Source organism: Fulmarus glacialis, unplaced genomic scaffold (genome assembly GCF_000690835.1).
Source record: "Fulmarus glacialis isolate BGI_N327 unplaced genomic scaffold, ASM69083v1 scaffold9294, whole genome shotgun sequence".
In the NCBI taxonomy this organism is placed as follows: domain Eukaryota; kingdom Metazoa; phylum Chordata; class Aves; order Procellariiformes; family Procellariidae; genus Fulmarus; species Fulmarus glacialis.
The window spans coordinates 8,124-32,372 of NW_009209898.1; the positions used below are offsets into that span (position 1 = coordinate 8,124).

The window sequence follows — 24,249 nt, forward strand, 5'->3', positions numbered from 1 at the left end:
GAGAGGCAAGATTGGATCCTCTTTAAAGCAGGGCAAGGATTTCTCTCTTTTATGGAGCAGAAGTTTTTTGTTTGGGATATAGAAGAAACAGCATGTTTGGATTTATGTTATTTTTAGGGAGGAAATATTCATGCTGATCAGTATGCTTGTTTTCTCCTCCTTTTCTGTTATTCGTGGGTTTCAAAGGTAGTAAATCCTTTAAGACATAAGTGGAACTTACCTTACATCTGCACATGGCTGAGCATGGGGATCTTAGCCCCAATTGTGGCCTTGGGTAGCAATGATTTATAAAAGATTCTAGATCCAATGTCAGAGAGGAGTACAGGCTATTACTATGTAATTACTGTCCTGTAGTGCCTGTATTTGATGCATTCAGTGGGACAGAGATGATTTTTTATACAACACGTTGTATAATCATGATTCTTTGGAAATACTTCGATATAAAATGTCCTCTTAAATTTAAAACTGCACTGCTTGTCTTGCATCCTAAGCAATTTAAAATGTTACTTGTATTTGTAGATGAACTGAATCTGTGGCTTCTAAGTTTGTGTTTGTGTGCAAAAGCAGTAAGGCTTGGATCTGGCATTAGCGGGTACTTGCACATCACTGATGGCTTAAAAGTTTTTGTCTTTCCAAAACACCTGTCTGAAAGTGGAGTGGTTTTGGAAACAAATTTTATGATATTTCAGCTTTCTTCAGAGCTTTAGTCTTCTGAAAACATTCCAGCTAAAAATTTCTTAAAATATATTGTGTATAAAGTCATCTGAGCACTAAATTGCTGATGGAGAGGTTCCACTCAGAATTAGCAGTTGGGGCAGTTGCTCTTTACTAACCATATACGATGATGGCTTCTAATAATGGCTTTTCTATAAGCATATTTGTCAGTTTTGTTGCTTCAACTTTTCTGAACTGCTAAGTCTCTTGAGGTCTTGCCTTTAGTATTGAGGTGCATGTTGTATTTTAGTCATGAACTAACACTGTTTTCATTGTGCTTCTTCTTTCCCGCTGCTCCTGCTTTTGTGCACTTGCTTCTTCCTGGCCTGGATTTTTTTGTTTGCTGTTCTTCGTTCTTCAATTGTATGTGTACACAGCACCATGGTGATAACAGAGACTCTCATGGACCATCAAGTAAGTGACTCCCCTCTCCTGTAGTATGTTTGCACATATGTTCATAGTAGTTAGCATATATCTCTGCATATAGGCTGTTGGGCTAAATACTAAGTTTTCTTCTGTATTGTAATTGAAAAAGCTGAAGTACAATGAAGATTTACTGTTGGAGAAGTATTTTACCTGGCATACTACTCATGTAAATGTTTCCCTACTAACCTTTTTTTTTTTTTTTTTAAGTGAGAAAAGTTTATTCTTCATCTCTTCCAGTCATGGCTAGAAAAAAAAAAATCTTTTAAATTACTTACCTGGAAGAGGAAAAAAATATATTTTATTAGTTTGAAATGAAACCTTCAAATGTTATTGTAGTATCAATAATAAAGACATGGAAATAATTGTTCAGAAACAGTTTTATTTTTGAGCTTGCCTGTTTATAGTGCTGGTTATATATGGTTCACTTAATTTCAATAAATTTACATCTTCAGAAATGAACAGGTGTATATACTGTAATACTCAAATAAGGATTAGATCTGGTGTGGTGATAGGGAAAACTTCAGTGTGTGTATGTATGTGTGTACACGCAGCCAAAGTGCCTTTGGTTCATGGGTGTTAGTATGATTGTATGATTGGCAGAATAATTTTGCCTGGGATTAAGAGTTTGTGTATATGGGGAAAAGAAAGATGCAGGCACAAATTCTTTCTCTTTGGTGAGAAATCTGTGCAGAAGTCATGGTCTTAGCTGATATCACATATTATAGAGATTCAAGAAAAATGTGGAATTGAATTATAATAAACCTTTTCCTGTATCTGATGTCCTTGTGGTATTTTCAGGAGTGTAGGCACTTTCAGATGCTCATTATAGAAACAGAAGAACTGGGAATCTGCCACTTCAGATTTTTTTTTTTTTTTCCATAGCTTTATCTGATGAAATAAATCGTCTGTAAAGACCCCAATCTGTGTTTCTTCTGATGCATGAATCTTACTGACAAACTATATATTAGTAATTTTATGGCCAGCATGAGGAAATTTAATAAAGTATGTATTATCAACTCTAATAGATCTGTTGGTATTGAAATGTGCCTTCCAAAGAGTCGCAAGAAGGCTTTGATATTTACTGTGATGTTTCTTCTCTAAAATAACCCTCTGTTCATCTTTAAGGGGATAGATGGTATGGGTTTAAACCCACTCAGGTAAAGGAGGGGATGAATGGAGATGTTCTTTCTCTTGGATGAGTGCTCTGAAGCCTGAATGAAAGTCTAAAAATCAATCACCGCTTTAAGGCCTTTGAGTGGAAGGAATGGTTGGCAATGCTAACGTATGACTTGTCAAACACGTTGAGCATATGCCTACCAAATCTGTCTTTCAAGTTGCGGAGATGGCATGTGAAACCTAAGAAGGATTAGAATCATAGAATTGTTTGGGTTGGAAGGGACCTTTGAAGATCATCTAGTCCACCCCCCCTGCCGTGGGGAGGGACATCTTCTACTATATCAGGTTGCTCAAAGCCATGTCCAGCCTGACCTTGAACACTTCCAGGGATGGGGTATCCACAACTTCTTTGGACAACCTGTTCCAGTGTTTCACCACCCTCATTGTAAACAATTTCTTTTGTATGTCCAATCTAAATCTATCCTCTTTCAGTTTAAAACCATTGCTCCTTGTCCTGCCACTACAGGCCTTGGTAAAAAGTCTGTCCCCATTTTTCTTATAAGCCCCCTTTACATATTGAAGGGCTGCAATAAGGTCTCCCCGGAGCCTTCTTTTCTCCAGGCTGAACAACCCCAACTCCCTAACATTTCTTCACAGGAGAGGTGTTCCAGCCCTCTAATAATTTCTGTAAGTGAGGTGTTCCCCAGGAACATTTTGGGGGGAGGGGGGGAAATCATATTTTGGTTGTCCTCACCAAAACTCGCTAGAAAATGTGAGTGCTTTGAAGGTTAGTCAGAAATTGAGTGTGGTTTTTGAGGTACACTGCAGGTACATGGGGACACAGGAGTCCAAAACTGTAAGTTTCAGTTTGGTATTTTGGGCAATAAGAAGACATGTTTGACTAGGAACATCATTTATTCATTCGTGCTAACTTTTATTTCACAAGGAGCAAAGTCACTAGAGTAAATGACCATTGTTCTCTTTCAGTATCACTGTTGGTTTTATTCTGTAAATGTAATGAAATTCCAGGATAAAACCATTCCATGCTTCAAATGAGTTCAAAATTAGCTATAGGACCATCAAACATTGTCAGTGAATGGATGACTTAAATATGTACCATACATTTTTATAGTGTTTATAAAATCAGTCAATCAGAAACTATCAACAGCAGCCAAGGAGCCGCTACAAATTGCTAAGTTATCTATTAATATGTACTAATTAAATCTACTCTCTTAAACATATCTGCTTCCAAGTGGTAGGTGTTTGATTTAATAGCATCTTGAAAACTCAGGTTTTTCTCCCTCCTCTCTCCTTTCCAATTGCTTTTTCCTTTTCATTGTAATAGCTTGCTTTGTTTCCATTGCTGTCTTTTAAAGTTCCAGAGCTCCTGCCGTAAGATGCTTAAGGCATATCTTTACAGAGCTTGTTAACTGCCTGAATGTCCTGCTGATTTTACAGTTGTGATTACACAGGCACCTGTAAAAGTCAGGTCATTAGTCAGTCTTCTAGAGAAAAAAGATTAAAGCTTCTTAGTAACCTTATGCACTATCCCCTGCTCAAAGCAACAGGTATGTTCTGCCTTGCCTTGTCTTCCCCCTCACCCCAAAGCAAACATCTGAGCATCAGGATGAGGCATTTTGAAAGAGGGGGACAACTTCTTCCTAGTGGCTGCTACAGTGTGGATAGACATTTATGTTCTTAACTGATTTTTTTCCATTTGTTTAGTACTTTTACAATTCTTTGTATAAAAAGGAAATTTTAAAACTCTCCTGCTAATCATCCTTCAGCTTTATAGATTGAATTTCTCAAAAGCCCAAGTGATTTAAGAAGTTCATCTTGAATCCCCAGGCGTGCAAAGTGCTTACCACAAGATATTCTATGTTAGGTGATACATAAACTGTGCTTTGTAGGAAAGGAGCCTTTCTGACACTGCTAGCAGTCTTTGCAGGACCCAAATTGAGTCTGCAGACTCATGCAGAAGGAGCATGAATTTAGTAGTGAACTTGAAGCTTGTAACCCTGTGGGTGTTACTGAGTTAACATCACTGAGTTCAGTTCATGCTTTGGTAAAACTTGTGTGCAGAGCTTGCTTACGCTCCACATTACTGGCCAGTACCGCCTGAGAAATGATCGCGTCTCGACAGCTTAAAAAAACTTTGGGATTTCGAAAGCTTAAAAAAAACCTAGCGGTGCTGCACGCTGCCTGTTCAGAAACGAGCCTTCTGCACACTTGAGGAAGGGTTGTTAGTGCAATTTCTGCTGCAGAGCGGGTCTCTGACATGGCTGGCAGCGCGGCAGGCGAGGCGCCCACCCGTGGAGTGCCCACCCGCAGGGCGCCCACCGGCAGAGCCGGAGCGCTGCCCAGGGCGGGGGGCTGGCCGGGGGCACCTGCGGGAGGGGCTGTGAAATCCCGTTCCTATAGAGCTAAATGGCCAGTGGCTCCTCCAGAGCAGCTTTCAACTAGTTGATTGAAAGTTGGTGCTAATTCAGTGCACCTTAAACATTTTTAAAACAAATGAGAAGGGACCTGTTTTGTGCAAGCCTGTGAAGCAGCTGTTTTCTAGCCCTCCCTTTTATTTTTCAGTTTAGATACCAGAGCTTTTGTGGTGCAGTCCCTTCCCAAGACTTCAGCAACTCCCCCGCTCCCTGCCTTTCCCCTTTTTTGTAGCTGCAGGAAAATAAAAAGCTAGTTTGATGGTACTACAAGAAAAGTGAAGTCAGTCACTACTTTGAAGTATTGGCCTTCTGGCACTGACAGACTTGAACTCTGAACTGGTAAAATGAGTTCTTTACCTCCCTTTGTCCATCTCCTCGCGTATTTTTCCTGAGCGGCAGTCTGCATAGGGTATAGTTTGTCTGGAGCAGAGCTTTAGATGGTTTATCTGATGTAGAACAATAGTACAGGTGGGTATCCTAGCATCCTTGCATTCTACATACTGCCTTGTGTTTATGCTAGGCTTTGCTGAAAAAATGTTTCCGTTACTGTAATAATAGTAGAAATACAGCTATGAGGAGGGCCTCTGTACTTTGCAGATTCCATCCAGAAAATGGAAGTTGTTTGTTTAGATCTTCTGCTGAACTTTTAAAACTGAGGAAAGCTTGGGAACTCTTAAAATGAGCCGCATCATAAATTCCAATCTTTTAGGCAGGCTCTTCGTTAGTAAGCATCTTTTGTCTCCCCCTCTGATCTCTTTCTGTCATTATATCTACTTCCATAGGACAGGTATTACTGAGTCAGCCATTCTTCCACTATCAAAAAAGGTACAGTTTTCTTGTGTGCAGCTTAAGGAAATGTACAGATACCATAAACAGAATAGCTGGCCAGGTGATCTTACAAATAGCTAGAAGACATCAAACAAGTCTTTCAGACTGGTAAGGTTCAAGGAGAGTAACTCTTCTGCTTTAAACCTTTCCCTTGACAGAGTCTATACGTGATCTTTATTAATAAGACTTGTTTCTTGTGATGTACGAACATACATTCATCTTAGCTTTCTGGGATGGTGGCACAGTTTGATCTGGCAAGCCGTTTCCTGGGTTGGCTGTGTTGTGGCCAGTTAAACCAAGAACTATCACAAAAGTGGCGAAGAAAGCAGGATTTCAGAAGTTAAGTAACAGCTCAGTGCTGTATCTGTATTCAGTAGCAGCCTTTCCTACCTCCTCCTAGTTTTTATTTTCACCTTCTGCCTCATGTCTTAGACCAGTCTTGTCGGCTCCTTTCTGCTGTCCTGTCCAAAGCAAATCTCTAGTTTGAAATCCTCATTTTCTAGAATAAAAATTTCGCAAGACAGCATTTGAGTACCAGTTTCATAAATAGCAGTGAAGTTGTTAATAGAAATCTACGCACAAGCGCATAACATCATTGAATGAGCATCCATTTTGTATTTCAGCAGTGGTAGCAAACAGCGATGAATCACAGCTTTTAACTCCAGGAAAAATGAGCCAGCGCCAGGGGAAAGAAGCCTATTTTACTCCAACCAAAGAGTTACTCCAACCATCTCTCAGCCCAGGAACTGCCCACAGTCATGGTAAGACAAAGCTATTTTTTGCAGAGGTTTTAAAGAACTTAAATGCTGACATTAACTATCTGTTCCAAATGTTGCTTCAAAAACAGTGCCTTTTACAATAAAGAGGTAAGGAAGAAGGCATATTGAAATGTTTTGTGTAATTCTTTGTATTCTTATGTGTTAATCTGAAAGAGAAAAAAATGCATTATGTGGTGCACTAGTTTATTAAAGCATGCTATGATTTGTGGGAAAACAGTGATGGTAAATCATTATCTGTGTATAATCCTGTAACCGATGGTCACGTTAATGTCTCAGGTATTTAACACTTTATGCAGAAGTGTTGTGATACATCACCTGAGCCTGGAACCTTTGTGTAAAGATCTTTTAACAATTACTTCTACTGAAAGTAATTCCCTTCTCTTTAGCAAAGGGAAAAGAAAGTCTCAGCACTACTTTTTTCCAGCTTTCAAACAGTCCCTCTGCCTTGCTAAACCTGTTGAAATCAGACTCTCAGTGGATCCATGTGAACTGATAGGATGCAAAGTGAAACTCCTCAGTAGACTTGACATGTTGATAGTCTGTTTTAAAAAAAAAAAAAACAAAACCAAAAAACAAGCCATAGTTGCTCTCCTTGTGCTTATTTGAATTTGAAACTCCTTGTGTTGTCCTATTGCCTAGGATATCATTAGACATGTTTGTTGTGGTGTGTGGAGTCCTTAGTGAAAACTTAAGGCTTTTTTTATTAATATTCTATCTCCTTTTACTCTTGGCAGCCATGCTAGTCATCTATGCTTCCTTTAGTTCTTGCCATGGGTAGTGTTCCTGAGATTTTTTGTTGGGCCTCCCTAACTCCCATAGTTTGCTTTGTCAAAGTAATGATATTAGTCTGTAGGAGTAATAAAGGCAGTTTCTCAGGTAACTTTGAATAATTTTCCTGTTTTCCCGTTCAGTACTGTTCACATAAAAAGAAAAAAACTTTGAAACCAAAGATAGTTGTTACCATGTTGAATCTGGTAGTCTTTTAGTGTATTTTAAGAATTACTATGGTAGTATTTTCAATGCTACTCACAGCTAGCTCTGATATGTTTTCTAAAAGCCGCTGTTGCCTCACTGGAACAGCACTTGATGTTCTCTGGTTTGTGTTGTGCTTAGTCTGGAATTATTTTCTGTAGAATATACATATATAACTTGTTTGTAATTTTTATTATTTTTAAAAAATTTTTGGTTATTCTCTCTATGTACTGTGTTGTATCCCTTACTAGACAAATGTTGTAGTTATATAAGTGTATTTGAATATTGTAGTAAAGTCTTCCTTTTAATGTTGCTATTCCCACTAATTTATAGAGGCAAACTATTGTGCTTTTTTAAGGGCTTTCTTTCACTCATAGGGAAGTCATTAAAACAGTCTTGAAAAGCACTAAGACTTGATTGTGCTACATCAAACTCCTTGCAGATACTAAGGCTTCTCTTCTGATTTTTTTTTTACTCTGATTATTTCAGGGCTTATGTAAGTGATTTTAAGCTGGTTAAATGTGTCTGTGCCTTTTTTAGCATCAGTCATCACTGACTTAGTCTTCCAGGAGTGTTACTAGAAATGCGGTTGTAGTTTCATGAACCAATGAATTTGGATTGCAGTCAGTTTCAGTAGTGAAAAGTTATGATGTGGGCTAGGCTTCAACAACCTTTAATCACTGACTTCTAGCCTGTCTGCAACTCGGGAGGTGTAGGTTTGATTTTTATGGAGGTGGTTGACCCACATTTAGAAGTTGGGTGGTTATTCTGTGGTAGTTACTCCTACAGGGAAATTACAGTGCTGGTGAAAATGTGAGCTTATTACATAGGGAAAAAGATATGCTGTGCAAGCCTGAAAAATATGAAGTAGAACAGAGTTTAAAGTGATGGAGTACTTGAGGCTGACTGTTGTAACTGAAATCCAGTTAACAAAGGTCTTTACAATATACCTGTAGTATTGTATGATGAGAATACACAGAAATACAGGAAATGTTTAGATACAGTATTTAAAGGCATTTACTATGAACTAAATGGAGATACTTTTAGTCACTGGCACCTGAATACATCCTTAGGAGATGGGTAATGTAAATAAACAATTCAAAAACATGCTAGGCACAGGATAAAAGAGAATCGAAACAGAAAAATATATGTTACAGTTTACAAAGAACTGATTAAATGTATATAAAGGGGAGCTGTGACATAGGTACTTGGCTTTTGCTGCTGGACAGTTGGATGTTGTTGGATGCTATTTGGCCACCATTATCTAAGTTATGTTTACTGCTGCCTGAATAAAAGAGCCTGGGTGGCAAAGCCAGTTTTGTATACAGCTTGTGGTTAAAAATAAATGAGTTGGAATGAAAAGAAACCTGTGAAGAGGCAGTCTTTGGAGCAACCAGCACTTTGGTGTTGGTGGGGAAACACCACCGCGTGTGCTGGATTCTTTGGCTGGCCAGCAGCAGTCCAGGGACAGGCATGCTCAGTGCCCATCACTTGGAAAATATACTGGAACAAGCTTAATTTGTGTCTTCTGCTTGTGTTTTGAGTAAGATCCTAATTACAAGTTTTAGGAATATGATTAGAAGTAGATGATAATTTGAGTCTTAATATGAGGGAGAGGAGGTGAACATCTGTTTGGGCCAATGGCTTCCTATTTGGAACCAAGGGTGAACCATGTGTCATTGTGAACTTGTAAGCAGTATGTATTTCATGATTTTAAGTGCTCCTTTGTATAAATGCTGGGTTTTAATTTATGTGACTATAGCTCTGCATTTCAGAAAGCTGCTATTTTCCTGTACTTGGTTTCTTAGTTTAAAATGTGACTTCTTCCTTCCTCGTTCCTTTCACTCTTGTGAGATGGAACTTAGTATGTCGTCTGAGCCAGTGATGGGGGTCTTCTTCTTGGAGTTCAGTACAGATCTGTTTTACGAATGTAGAATATGCTTGATCTGGCAGCATTGTATAGTGACTGTTCAGCAAAAGTCTATTTACACTGTCATTGTTCTGCATAATGTTTGCAGTAAGAATTTGCACCTTCTTATTTTCCATAATGTTTTTAAGATTTTTGAAGATACGCTGACCTTCCTACTTTTCTGTGCCTTGAACATACTAAATGATCGTACTGTGTTTTTTGCTAAATATTTTATTTATAATTGTCAGACTTGGAATTGGACCTAAATAATTCAGTAGCCTTTTGATGGAAACTTTAATGGGTTTGGGGAGTTACCTTTTGCTGTAAAGCTTCGCTTATGTTTGTGGGATGGTGTGTTTTTAGGCTCTAGTGAGATAGCATGGCCTCGCCAACTCACCAAGACGATGTTTTTTTAAGTGTAGAGCATATAGATGTTAGGACTGCTAAAACATCTTTCAATTCCAGCAGCTGAGACATAGATTGAACAATGTTAATTTAGCTCATTTTCTGTGTTTGCATTCTATGGTTGAAAATGTTATTAACCATTAATGGGCAAACAACTAAACTGTTACCAAGCTTATTTTTGGGTTTTTACTTTTTTTAACCAAAAGGAATCATTGACAAAACTATTTTATTACAGCTAAAAAATGAACATGAAAAACATCGAGTCCAAGACTGCATTTTCAAAAGCTGTAGAGCAGAACTCTGCTTGCTGATGTAAGCTGTTTATGTTGTTACACAAATTATCCCTGGTAAATTGGATTCTTGTAAATCTTGTTAACTCAGACTTACATCAGGATACCGCTTTCTTTGATGAAATGGATTAATATAAAAATAGTGATCACTTAAAATTTATTAAAAAATCAGAAGTCTCCTCAAAGAGGGTTTTTAATATTTTCTAACTTACAAATATGCTGTTAAAACATATTTCAAACTTTTAATGAAAACAGCATAGATGCTTAAATGATAATAAGCTGTACTTGCGGTAAAGAGAGAAATCTAGCTAAGATAGTAATATTAAAAATTATGTAATAGCATGTTTGAAAATGTCTGACTTTTCTTTTTTTACCAATATTCATATTGTCTGTTTATAGCTTTATTTAATGAGAGTTTGTGCTGTTGTTCTTTGTGTGCCTTTGAGTGTATGTTACAAAGTATACATGATGAAATGCTTTTCTAGTTTTTCACTTGCTAGTCATTTACCTATGTGTTTATTTGCTTGGGAGACAATCTCTGGGCTTATTTTTTAGGAGTGTGAGGACGTGAAAATCCATATGAAGAAGAATGCAAAATTCACAACATCCGTTATAGAAAGATTTTGCCATTTTAGGTTTTTGTGGGTTAGAACGAGGACTCTAATTTGCAGGTGTCACTAATGAGAGCATCATCCATACTTAAACAGGAACAAATAGCAGTGGTGCTTCTGTTGGCAGTATTGTATTTGATACTTTAAGGCTGGTAACTCAGCAGATAACACATTAAGATTTTGGAGCTCTAGTTTCTGTATTTCATGTGGAGAACAGTGACCTGTGCAGACAAGCTTCCTGGCTTCTGAACTTGACTGCATCAGTCCTCAGTATTTTTCCTATCTTTATCTAAAGAATTGATGAGATGCAGATGGGGTGAAAATGTGAGTAGTATCTGGGAAAAGTGTGTTAAGATGATAAAGATTAAGGAGGAGATATTTTACAATAATGTAAACCTTTGAGCTAAATTAACAGCATCGTGCTGTCATCTGTTTTGGTATGATTTGGTTTGATTTTTTAAGTCAGCTCGTCAAGTAAAGGTAAGCAGTGAAAGTGTGTGCCCAGAAGGAGCTTGAGCTGAGATAAGCAACAGGATCTGCCCTTCCTTTCCAGTAGAGTAGTAGCAGCTGTTAATTCAGTTTGCAATATGATGAAAATGTATTCTGTGTAACATGACTGAGAAACAGAAGTGATTTAGGTGCAGGGAGGTGGATTGACAGTGGAAGCAGAATTATAGGTCTGCCAATAATGGTGATGATCACAACGAATAGAAAGTAGGAGGGGAAACTGCTTTTGGTAGAGAATAAGGGCATTTTTGGCTGTGCTGAGCTTGTATGAAAGGCTGTTTGCTCCAGAGTAGACATCTAAACCACATGCTATAATTTTAATCTGTAGGACGTTGCATTTGGGGAGAAAATACAAATTTAACTATTTTTGCATGTGAGAGAAGGTGGAGAGTGAAAAATAGATGTTTTCAAGCACTAGGTCCTAAGGAACACTTATTAACTACTTGAAGGGATGAGATGCCATCAGCGTGATGGGATGATAATGTCCAAGAAAATGCAAGACTTGGACATTGCTGTCTAAGGCAGCTAAGAAGTTAGAGGTGATTTGTTGTAGACCTGTACAACTTGCAGCCTTTAAAAAACGTTTGTTTCAGGTGTTTGGCTCAGTTGACAGCAATGGCAGCACATTTTGTTTGTCCGGGTGGTAAGAAATATCTGGAGCTCCTGACGCGTCATCCCTGTTTGGCTCACTGGTGGTCAGTGTGCAAGAAGCTCTGGAGATGTAGCACTTACCTTCTTTTACCAGCTGTTAGGGGAGAGATGGATTACAGTGGTCCAGTAGAAGGAAAGATACAGCCCTGTGTTAGTGAAGTCGAAGCCTTTTCAAAGTATTAGCAACTCTTCCTTAGACGGGCACTTGGCTTCAGTGTTTTGGCCAAGTTTCTGCTAGGAGGTTGTGAGATCCTGTTCCTTCATGTGGGTGCATGAGACTGAAGCCGCAGCGGAGCGGCACTGCGTTGGAGCTGGAGAGAGAAATTCTGCATGCCTGTGGTTATAGCAGATGCATGCATTGAGCATGAGGGAGGCTGTAACTCCACTGGCAGAATACTGATCACCGCTTAAATGCCAGCTCCTGCTTTTCTTTCAGCTAGCACTTTCAGTGTGTTAATATTTCTTTTTGATGATGGTATTTGGCTTGCAGATGGTAAAATCATGCCAATCTATCTGGTTCCAAATCAAAGCTGTTTCCTGGGTAGCTGGGTTATATCTAATCTCTGATAATGATTTCTGTTTTTCTACTCATGTTTCCTTTGACTTTACTCTCTACATCTAGACAGAATTAGTTGTGGAAGTAACTTCATGCAATCTCCTGTTTCCCTTTACTGTATCTGTCTTTTGAATAGAGAAGCTGAAGAATGGCTAAATAATTTATTATCTTGACACAGTAAGAGCAACTTATTACTAAGCATGCCATGCTTTTTTACTTCACTTCATCTTTCCGTAAGTCTGTCTCGCTGTCTCAGCACTAGAGAAGAAACTGCTAGAGGGCTTGTTGAGGCTCTCTGACAAGCTTCTTTTTTAACACTTCCATATTAACAGTAAATATTACTTGTGAAGTCTGGCACCTTCTCCGTAGACTAAGTGCATCTAATGTCTTAGAAAAATGTTATTGTTTTTGCTTTCTCCGCTGCCTCGGAATTCGGTCTAAAACCTTGCAAGCCCTTACACTTGGAGAGTCTTGGTGTCTCTTGCTGTATTCTTGGGAGGTGTTTTAATTTGTCTTACCTTGCCTTTTGATGATGAGGAAGTATTTCGTAATCAACAGTGTATTAGCAGCCATGTGGACTGGCTGTTCTTCATGTAGTTCTGGATTAATATCTGTTGTACTGCTGCAGGGACCTGACCGCAGTGACGTGGGTGGTCACTTTTAAGTTTTATGATGGAGCGTACCTCGTGGAGGTGAAGCCCCAATTCTGCAGAATTGTGCAACTTATTTGGAATAGTTTTAGTGATGCTTGTCTCAAATGGGATGTGAGTGAGGTTCTAGTCACAGTAATCAAGGACAGAGTTTGACCCCTAAATAATCTGGTTTTAGCTTGTGTTACCAGACTGAATTTCTTGTGAAATGTTTTAAGTTCGGCTGTGTGTGGTTAGTCTCCTGATTCTATTATCTTGACCTCCTGCTTTCTTACTGTAATGCATACTCTGGCACATTCCTCTCTGCAAGTCATGGTGTGTTTATTAAAACTTGCCGTTTCTGAAAGGCTACTCCACCCAGTATTTGTGGCTTGGGTAAATTGCATGTACTCCTTTCTGTGTGGGTTATAGCTTTATGACAGCGTGGTACTGGGTTTGAAAGGCACAGCAGGGCTGATTACCGTGAAACTTCTCGAGCAAGTTCTCTTTCTCCATGACAATCTCTGCAGAGCTGGCCTACTTGAACCTGAACCATGACCTTGAGAATTTCGTAAGGGCTGAGATGAAAGCTGTTGCAACCTGAGCAGTGAGCAAGCCTATTTACTTTGGGTGGGAGGAGCTGAGCAGGAGTGTTAGCAAGTGAGGAGGTGCAGCCGAGTACAGTTGCCAACAGGGCACGGGGAGCCTTGGTGTTCATTCATAACCACTCTCAGGCCTGCCTCTGGAATTACTCCTCAGCTAAACTGCACTCGCCTTGGAAATATCAGAGAACAGAAGAATAGTTGGTGAAAGAAACTTGCCACTGTAAACTACCGCCACAACTTGTAGCCTTGTGGTTCAGATGTCTTTTTCCTGCATCAAATACTGGTGGCTGAAGGCAAGTACATCTTTAATACCCTTTTTGTTGAATAGGAGAAAAGCACTTTCACTTAAAGTCCATGTACAAAAATCAGGTGTTGGATAAAATTCATTTATAAGTATGATAGTCTAGCAGTTTCCTTTTTCTGTTTTCTGCATGCTGCAGAGAGCGTGTGTATACTGCATGTAGCGAATTATTTATAACCTTTTATTTTGTTGGACTGGGGGAAGAATGCTGCTGGAAAATGTAGCGTTGTCGAGATGTCAGGGCAAATCATTGTCAGACTTGAAGGGCAAGTCTAAAAAGCTTCTGTCTTCTCTGCTACACCATCAGTTTTCCTTCCTCCTCCTTCTCCCTTTAGCTTTCAGGTTTTAAGAAGGTTTTGCATTTTGCTTGTATACTTCTAAGGGGAAAAGGAATATTTTTTTCATTTTCATCACTAGATATACTCCTAGTTGTATTATTGCATCAGCATGAGTTTGTGTAATGTGTTCATTATTTTAAGCTTCTAAAATCTATATGAAAAGGATTATTATATTTAAAATTCCTCAGTTGGATAGTTCAGAATATATTTGATTTGAGTTCGATTTCCATGCTTGGAATTCATACCTGTACAGTTCAGAGAGGTCTTTTTTGATAAGCCTATGATTTTTTCAGCTGCAAATATTTTTCAGTTGGAGAAATATTTTGAAACTAAACCCAGGCTTTGTCAAAAGTGTTCATGTGCTGTTGGAATTGCACGTGTCTTCTATTTGCCTTTGTTTTGTATACTGAGATTTAAGTTTTGCCCCTGGCAATATCCTGGAAGAATGTCTTGAGCACGGGATTATGATTTGTTTTTCAGCCAGCATTTACTACTGAAGAAGCCCTGATTGAGTAGCTGATACGAGAAATGCATTCTGTCCGTTAGAAAATGTATACAACAGATAAGTTTTCCTCCTCCAAAGAGGTGTTCAACAGATTGACTGAGAATGGATTCTTCTCCCTACCCTGAGATAGATGAACTAAGTATTTCAGTTTTTTCTTCTTCCTACTGATTTAGGTATTATATAAAACAGAGAAACCAGGAGACTTTTTCTCCCTTTCAGTGGCATATTTAGTCTAGTGCCTACTTTCATGAAGTACTCAACTTTTGTTACGAGAAATCTTATTTTTTCATAAGTGGCACACACCTGATGCATTTAGGCTAGAGTGCAGATACTCTCCTGTTTACGCAGGCTTTTCAGCTATGTTTAACTTCTGCAGTTGGATTTGGCTGTAGTTCTATTTGTGAGTATTTTGAAACCTTGTAAACTTCCAAGCTGTGTATGTTAGTGCATTTTCTGAGTGTATCAATTATTAAGGCACTGGGAACTGATATCAAAAGGACGGAAGGCTTCCTGGGACGTTAGTCTAAGATCACCTAATGAGTGATACTAATTTTGGCTTTGTCAGTAGATTGGCCTATTCTGTCTGAATTTATTTTGGGGGAGAGGAGAAGAGGAAAAAGGATTTACTTTTTTTGTGTCTAATATGTGGTGGCTAATGAAGTGCACCTTTCCATTGTCATATACAGAACATGCAAATAAAAGCACTTCCAACTACTTAAAAGTACGTCTGTGTCCTTTCAGGAATCAAATTTATCGCGAGGAATTAAAAGAGTTTCTAAGAACTTTGGGCGCTGAGTGTGTGGAGAGCAGAAACCCATTTAATATCTCAGGCTGATGCTCAAGAGTTACAATAAACTTTAGCCTAGAATCACACCATGGAGAAGAATGCTCATTTTTCTTAAATGTTACAGATTCCTTTTGATCTAACAGCCTTTCAGTTGTGTGTCAGCTGTCTCTCCAGAAACGTATACTGCTTTGAAGGAGTTGAAGCAAATGAGCATGTGTATACAAGTATTAGCAGGCATAATAAATGACAAGCTGTTGAAAAGTTGTAGAACTAGTGAATTTTTACAGCCAAACCATGTAATTAACTGTTTTACCACTGCAGGTTTAAGTGAAATATGAAGATGACTTGGTGGGGGGGAGGAAGATGAAGGAGGAAGCTTAAATTAAATTTTTTCTTTTCCCCCTCTTTTGCGGTGGTGAGACAGTCATATTTTGGCAAAAGGCACAGGCTCTGCCTCTCCTATATAGCTGTTGAGTTAAAGGCAAAGGTACTTAGTCAGAATACCCAGCTAACCGCTTCTTTGGTTGGGAGGTAGCTTTAGAGAAGGAAATGTAACATTATCCTGATTGAAATTCTTAATTTTGTCTACCCAAAGATTTCAATTTCACTTCTAAATGGAGAAAAGGGGATAGGAAGGAGAAAGAGGTTTTTAATCTGTTCTCATTTACAGTTTGGCTACATGAACAATGTCAAAGGACCTGAGAGGGCATGGAGAGAAATAAGGGAAGAACCTTCAGGACTACATTGTTTCCTTAAACCCCTGGGTGTCTAGCCACTTTTTAGTAAGCTGACCATAACCTGGCAGAGAAGGCTGTTGCGGCAGAACCTGGTAGGCCGGCAGAGTCACGCTTAGTAGTGGCTCCAGAACTGGCTGGAGGAGCGGCTGGAGGCAGATGCAGACAAAGTGTTGTGGGTGGCTGGTGGTGGAGCCTCTCGACAGTCTGTGCGACCCTGCCGTTACCGTACAGGACACGGAAGCGTCCTGATACCAGTGTCAGCAGAGCATTCCGGGCAGGGTCATAGCCCTGACTCCGAAACACGAGACAACAGACCCATTAACTGGGCAAGATAGGTCTGTAATGAGAAGATACAGTTCCTTCTGTGTGTAAGCAGAGTTTTTCTACTGCAGCTTTCTCTTGATTTTAATTAGAAAAAATAAAACGCGTATTCTGAAGAGATTCGGACCAAGGTAGTTTGCTCTGTTTTGTAGTTAAGAAGACAGATTTGGAGAAGTGCTGTGGAGCTGTGTTTATTTAAAAAAAAAAAAGAAAAAAGTGGTGTTCTCCCTCCTTGCATTTCCTCCTCATTGCCCCACCATTCCACTCCTTAAGTTTTTCAGCTGCTCTTTCTGTTCCTTCTGGGACATCTGGACAAGGACTGCTTCAGCTGAGGGAAGTGTGAGACACAGTAATGGATAAATGGAGACAGGCCTGAACACAAGACATGCTCATCCAGTTTCTCCCCCTCCCTGTGCCCAAGTGAATAGAGTTTTTCACTTCTTGTACAAAAGAATTGAAGGTTACATATCACATATAATGGTTTCTATTGATGGCTTATATTTGTTTTTTTCAGTTACATCTTTTATCCTTGGCATGTAATTGAACATTAGTCTGTTAAGAGGCATGAAGAAATTCTAGTGATTTCATAGGATCCTGGAAGCTACTATGTTTTGTTATCAGAAAAATTATTTTCGGTGTTTTCTGTATGTGTCTTAGTGTATGTATCTATAGGTATATACATACCTATATGTATGCACATACACTCTGCACAGTTAAAACCTTTTATAGGAGTTATAAAAGACTTCAATCTACTGTATTATCCTTGAGCTAATGTGAACTGAAATTACTGAGCTGCAAATAGTAAGTACACTTCTTACACAATAGTAAGTACACTAAGCAGCTGGAGTAAACAGTATTATTTGATTCATACCTCCATTGATTTAATTTGTGGGATGCGTTTCACATCCCACAAGAAGAGGAGACCTGGAGTAAGGGAGAACACAAGTTCTTATTTTCAAGCCAATTCTTTGTGTCTTATTTTTCTGCTTTCCAGCAAACAGGGTAGGTTTCAAAACATATTTTGCCAGAAATAAGGTGTGATGGGGAAAATGGGATCAGCAGAGAAGCACCAGGCAGGAACAAAATTCCACATATGGAAGAGGGTGGCCATGCATGCTAATCGTCAGGGCAAAGAAGCAGCCAGTCTAACGAGCAGTGCATGAAGGAGGTTAGGGAGAGCTTTCTGGTAGCTATCAGCAAGAGCAGTTTGGATCAGCTGATTTCTAGTCTTGAAGCACAATTTACTGAAGGGTTTTTTTTATGTTTAAAATTTAAGTTGGTTCATTTAAGTGTTTTATTTATTGCATAAAATATTTGGGACATTAATAATAAAAAACCCTTTTTGTGGAGCTTATTTTGTGCAACTCTCCCAGGAGTCAGGCTGGTTTGTATATATAAATATGGCAGAGTCTTAGAGAAGAAAAAGCTATCACCTCACTTTTTAAATAAAAATAAGAAATGAAGATACAGAAGCCATGGCAATCTGCTGATGAAAACTAGCGCGGTAAGTGCCTAAACAGGAAAGTTAACATGGCTGCGTAACGCAAAACGTCGATCGGCTCCCTTTTCAGATTCCTGTAGTGTACCACGATATCAAATTGGGAAGCCACATAGCTCACGAGTTGTGCTTTGTGCAATATAAATTTAGGACTTGAAAGACTAGTAGGAAAAAGAATTGATTTAATGAATCCATAAAACCTAAATAATCACCATTTTGTGTGCTTAGAAAGCAGAGATGAGTAAGACCAAAACTGAGATGAGTAAGATCAAAAAATGAGATGCGGTATATTTGTGGAAAAAAGGAGCTGAAGCAAAGCCATTCTGCTTTAAGCGTCCGAATGGGTTTAACAAGAGGAGTATGGTGTTGCTTGGCTTGCTGCTGATTTGGCAGCTTCTGTCTCTTCACTGCATTTTTCATGTGTGCCCTTCGTTTGTTTCTTTTTTTTTCCTTTTGTATCTTACTCATCAGAATGTGAGGTAAAAGGCTGTTACTGCAACACTCTTGTTCCAGCCAGCTAATGCTAACCAGCTTTCACAGAGAACATAATCCTTACACAAACACCTTAACTCATGAAGGAAGAGGGTCCAGTGCGACGTAGGTTTTCTTCATGTGCTGGGATTTCATCTGTGTTTTCTACAAGAGCTGATGGCCGAAAGCTTGTCCGGAATGCTTCATTTGGAGGATATAATGAACTCTCTCCTGCTTTACCAGGTTTGTTTTAGTCTTGCATTTCTTAAAATGTGCAGAAGAGAATATAATTTCAACCTCAAATTTTGCAGCTTGAATGATAGTAAGGTACTGAGATGTTGGTAGAAATCAGAAAGAATATTGCTTGTGTGCATTTAGATAACAGCTCTTTGTAGTGGCAAGATTTGCAGATAGGCAAGTGAATAAGTTAGCTTACATCGCAGCAAATCTCTCTTTCAAAGGCATTTGTGTATTTGGTACTGACTGGAATATTTGTTTTGGTTGCTTGGGCTTTTATGACTGAAGTTCTGTGATGTGGTTTATGAATGCCTTCCTCCCTTGTACTTTCCACTCCCCCCACACACAATGGACTTGCTTTAAAATAGTAAGGTACAGCAGAAGGTTTTAATTTGGCTATAACTACTGAAGAATCTGCGTGCTTGTCATCAGTGGTTTGACATAAAATGACAAGATAGAATGACTTAAGGCTAAAGGCATAGCCTTGCTAAACCCTGTAGTGCAAGATTTTTAAGACATTTAACAGCAGAAAGGGCTTGAATCTCCTTTTGCTCCGATTTGTTGTCTCCTAAAAATCAGTACCGGAATATTGAAATGAATTTCTGGAGTTTCGTTGTCCATAATATGCCCTTCTGATATAGGTGCATGAATTTCAGCAGTTTACTTCAATGTGTTACAAGGTCACCTCTTCCTGAAAGGGGACACTGTAGAAATGGTACAGTCTTACCAGAATTACTCTGTATGTGTGATTTGTCTTGTGCACATACGCACTTTGATGCGTAGTCCCATGGGGCCAGAATGCTGGGTGGGGGAGTGGGAAAATAAAATAGTTTTCACTTTTTATTGTATGCCGTCTGCAGAATGGCTCACGGAATTTGTAAGCCCTGTCTCTGAAGCCATGGAAAAGAGTTGGGGTGCAGAGCACAGGGGAGGGTGCAGGCTGGCGATAAGGGAGCTCTCTGCATCGCTGGCCGGTGCTGGCTTGCAGAATCACTGGAGCACCATGTTCAGCCGCAGGCAGGTGGGGTAGTTGCTTGGGACACCACGTTGTATTAAACTTCATGTGTTAGCCTGTAACATTTGCTTTCACTCTGCTTCAGGAAATGATTAGCCTTCTACCAAGAATATAACACTGAGTTTTATTCAAGCTGCTCAGGAAATAAAGATCTCAAAGCTTGAAAGCATGGAGTTGGCAACTAGACAGATCCTCCATACCTTTAAAATAAATGAATGTAGTCTGGTAATTACTGAAACAAAAAGTGATTCGTTTCCTATTTGCTTCCTTCCTGTATAGAATTCTGCCTTAAAGCTGATCACTGTCCATAAGCGGACCACGAATGACTTCTTAAAATGCAGAACAAATGGAAAACAGTTTTTAATGAAAAAAATCAAGTGTAAACATATAATTTAAAAATTTTTTTTTTTTTTTGAATCATCCATATATCTGAAGAATTTAAACAATATTAATATTAAGGTATATTAAGGTGTACTCTTTCAGTTTGGTTTAAGCAAGGAGTAGTTATTGCCTATCTGAAAGATACTCATGTATAGTTACAGTGAGGACAATCTTTGGTTATTATTGTTTATTTTATATGATGTTGTTTAAAAAAAAAACAAAACAAAAACATGACCGTGAGAAAATACATGAAAGGACTTTGCTTGCTTTTCTGATTACTTCAGTTTCAAAATCCATGGAGGAATCTGAATTAGTTAATATGGGATTTTATTCTTAAAACTGGTTGTCAGCAAGCTTTTGAAAATCAGTCAATTAAAAAGATTATTGTCTCCTGTGTTCAATTCTTTAAAAAGTTTTTTCTTTTTTTTCTGCTGTGTTTGTTATATAACACCAGTATTGATATCTCGCACTAAATATAGCTCATAGTTCTTCCAGAAGCATATAGTTTTTCAGCTCAATTATTCTTTCTTCACAACTGCACATGCACACCAGTAATCAGATCAGGCTGTTCCTTGCTTTTCATTTGGAAGTCAGTAATATCGTTGCTTGGCTTGCTATTTGTGATCTTTTCATGCATTGCATTGCTTTTTTACTGGTTTTTCTGTTTGTTGAAAAAAAGCCTCCAGTGGACAGTAATTCTTTCTTTTTGGATAAAATAGATCTGACATTAAAAAGTAACATATTTTTTCTGATGTATTTTTCTCATGTATCCTAACTGCAGATGGTATTTGTTGAGAGGTACAAAACCAGTATTTGAGATGTAGGAGATGTTATGTGGTTGGTTTTGGTTTTTCCCTTCCCTCAAAACTGATTGAAGGGACAGATTGCAGGTGCGACTTTAAAGAATGGTACCTGTGTTATGCTTAAAAATTGAAATCTCTTAACTAAACAGTTTTGTTTTAAAATGTACCCTACCACAAACTTTATCCTAAAGATTCTTTAACGCTAGTCTTACAATGTATATACTCCTCATTTTTTGTCGAAGGCGATGTTTTGGAGGATTTTTTTCTTTTGGTATTGGCTGCGTATTCCAGCTCAGTCTCTAAAGAAGCACTGTTTGATTTTGTTTCATTGACATCTTGCGTGTATAGAGTTCTGGTAGTTCCAGTTGCATTCAGTTGTCAGGCTCTTGCATCTGTCTAAAAGCTCATCATGAGTTTTCACATAGATTTCGCCTGCAGGTTTTGGAAGGACTTGCCAAGTGCTCGCAGTAGGAATGTACTAATGGACAGTTTCCCTTGGCTCTTAAGGTCATACCATGAACTGTGGCTGACGGCACTGGGGTTGGGATCAGCTTTCAGAGCCTATGGGGCCAGTGATGTTAAGATAAGGAAGGTCACACTGGAAGAAAGTCTGTTAAGACATAGTGTTGCTCTGAACACAATTCCTGATGTCCAGAACTGCTTTAGAGGCTACAGTAGTGGAGCTTGTGTTTAAAATAAAAATAATTTTTTTTTTAAATCTGCAAGTGTCTTAAATAATAGTGGGAGCTCAGTCTGCAGCTCTGAAGGTTGATTTAAATGGTACTTGCTCGCTGTCTCCTAACTCTGAAGATTGCTTTCAGGGTTTTAGGTAGAAAATAAAACACAAATTCAAGAGAATTAATAGAGAGGAAGTTACAGAAAGGGACTGCATCTTCAACACCTGAATTTCTACACTGTGAAATGTGAGCTCAGGTTATCTTGTTAAAGAGTTCCTGATTGAATTACAGGATGGGAAACAGCAAGTAAGCTAAAATACTAAGCCCAAAACCACTGCTGATGAACACTGAAAAACTTGAAACACATTCTCCTCATTAGACCCTGCCTCTCATACCCTGGCAGTCTCTGCTCCAGACACTGATTCAAGGACTTTTTGTGGTGCAATTTTCAGTACCTCTGGGGTGAACAAAACTACAAAAAGTAGTAACGCAAACATCATTCAGAGGTGCAGCTTTCTTGGCTTTGCTGTTGTCTTTGTCATAAATCCATAGAGAAATTTGTTCTTCATAATTGGTAGCAGGAAGGGAGAAAACAGTATTTCTTATTGTTGATTCTGTGAATGTAGTTGTTCTGTTGTTGTTGTTTCCTTGACCAAGTATTTCCAGGGCAAAGTGTATATCGTCTTCAGCTTGGGCCCATGTATAGCTTTTTGTGATGTTTCAGTACAAATTTCCCTGCAGGTATTAGTATCAAACTGTTATTGTCAGAAGAAGTAAGACTGCTTATGGTATTGAGGCCTCTCCATCTTAATAGAGGCTTCCTGGAAAACACGTCCCTACAGTGGATGAGGCTGTGTCTGGATCGGCACCTGAATTATGATTTATTTTTTTAACATATGTTTTAGCTGATGGGAAGAAAAGCCTTCTGTCTGTATTCTGAGTGAGCTTATCCTTTTTACAGAGAGGGAGGTTACAAGTTGCATGGTGTGGGATGTGAAGCTGACTGGTTGGGTTTCCTCACAGACCAAGACGGAGCAGTGCAAGGTGTTCCGGGATCTGCAGCACCCTGACTTGCGTTCGCTGGCAAACCCCTCAGACAGCCCTTTGCTGTGCGTGTGAGTAAGGAAGGGATCAGTGAGTCTGGTGGCGTGTTTATAAATCAGCAAGCATGCACACCTCTTGGGCTCGAGATACTGGAAGCAAGGAGGTGAAGTTCAGGGAAATGCGACTGAGCTTTGGTCTTCGGGTCTGATTCCTGGGACATAGTACTTCATTCTGTTTTCATTGGTGATGCCAATGGAAAGCTTGTTTATGAAAATAAAAACATATGTATATTAGATAAGGACGTGTAAAGCCCTTAAAGCTGCTGTGCTTTAGAAAGCAAGCTGTGAATTATAGCTTCTCTTCTGTAAGAACAATCCTGACTTAGCACTTCCTCGTTGATTCCCATCACTAAGTCTTCTGTATGTGCCTATAAATAAATAAATAAAAACTGGAAAGCCATTAGAAAATGCCTGCATTACATTTTCAGTGGAACTTGGTTCCTAATGAGGGATTTCTTTTGGATGTGGGGATGAGGAGAAAACCTCATTACTGTGGTTCTGGTGTGTGTTTGACTGCCTAAGACTGGCACCAAATCTAGTAACTTCTCAGTGAACTAAGGCAGGTCTGTCCTCGAAGGCTTGAAGCAACCTTTGTTTTGTTTCAGCACCTGATGACTGGTGCTATAGAAAATGTGCTTTTGTATTTGGTGTTATATAGGAAATGTGACTTCTTGCCTCTGGATTGTGACATGCCTTTTTGAGGTTTTTCTGGATTCCCGAGTACTACAAATCTTTTGCCTGTCTAGGTACTTCTTCCTTGCGGTCAAGTAGTCTTCTGCATTATAGGTTTTCATTAGCCGAAAAAACCCATCACAGATGTGTTGGAAGAATTTCAAAAGGGTGGGTTTAATGAACTATGCACAGAGGGGCTTCTGTGAAAACATGTTAAGGTTTTTTTCTGTAAAGGCATGTAAGGTTTTCTTTGTGTAAACATGAAATGAAATATCATTGTATTGCAGTATGTAATTTTTAAAAATCTGGTCTTAAAAAAGAATCTCTGCGAAAGGTAATAAATATAAACAGAAAAGCCAAAAGACTGATTAGCAGACCAAAACTAAAAGGAATCTCAGATTTCTCATGTAACCTGAAGATCAGCTTAATGCCTCTATAACTTAGTGAAACTTCTCAAGATGTGTATTTGTGATAGATGAATCAGTCCTGTCTTAGAGTTTCTGGGTATTCTAAGTTGTGGAAGGGTGAAGATACTAATTGGGGGGCGGGGGGGGGCGGGGAAATCCTACAATGAACAAACTACTCAAGACTGCTACAGAGAGTTAATAAAAATTCTTTTAAAGTTCATAAAGTCTCCCTACATGTACACGCAGTCCCCTGAAGAATGTGAAATCAGACTGTTTCTCTGATAAATCTTCTCATTTTAGAGATCTAAGTACCAATTTCTATTTCAAAGTTTGGAACGTTCAAACGGGAGCTCAGAAGAGCTTCTGGTGTCTGTTTATGCAGTTTATCTGCTGAGGCAGTGCCCTCTGGTGGGCCAGAGCTCTAGGGTACCGCTTTCAGAGCCACGCAAGGCTTTTCAGCTGCGTCGATTATTCCTGAAATTCATGTATGACTTCATATTTATCTGCCTTCTATCCAGAGGGCATGCGAATGATGGCATTTTTACTTACTCGGATAAATGCAT

The 24,249-nt window shown here is 39.0% G+C and overlaps 1 protein-coding gene across 1 annotated transcript in view; it reads left to right on the plus strand.

Moving 5' to 3' along the window:
- The first annotated feature begins 1,097 nt into the window (after nucleotides 1-1,097).
- The window catches only part of OSBPL8 (oxysterol binding protein-like 8), a 53,400-nt gene continuing 30,248 nt past the window's right edge, over nucleotides 1,098-24,249 (plus strand). Inside the window, exons 1-2 of the mRNA XM_009576982.1 lie at nucleotides 1,098-1,128; nucleotides 6,143-6,280. Coding sequence (XP_009575277.1) covers nucleotides 6,190-6,280 — 91 coding nt within the window. The 5' untranslated portion in view covers nucleotides 1,098-1,128; nucleotides 6,143-6,189. The remainder of the gene's footprint in view (nucleotides 1,129-6,142; nucleotides 6,281-24,249) is intronic.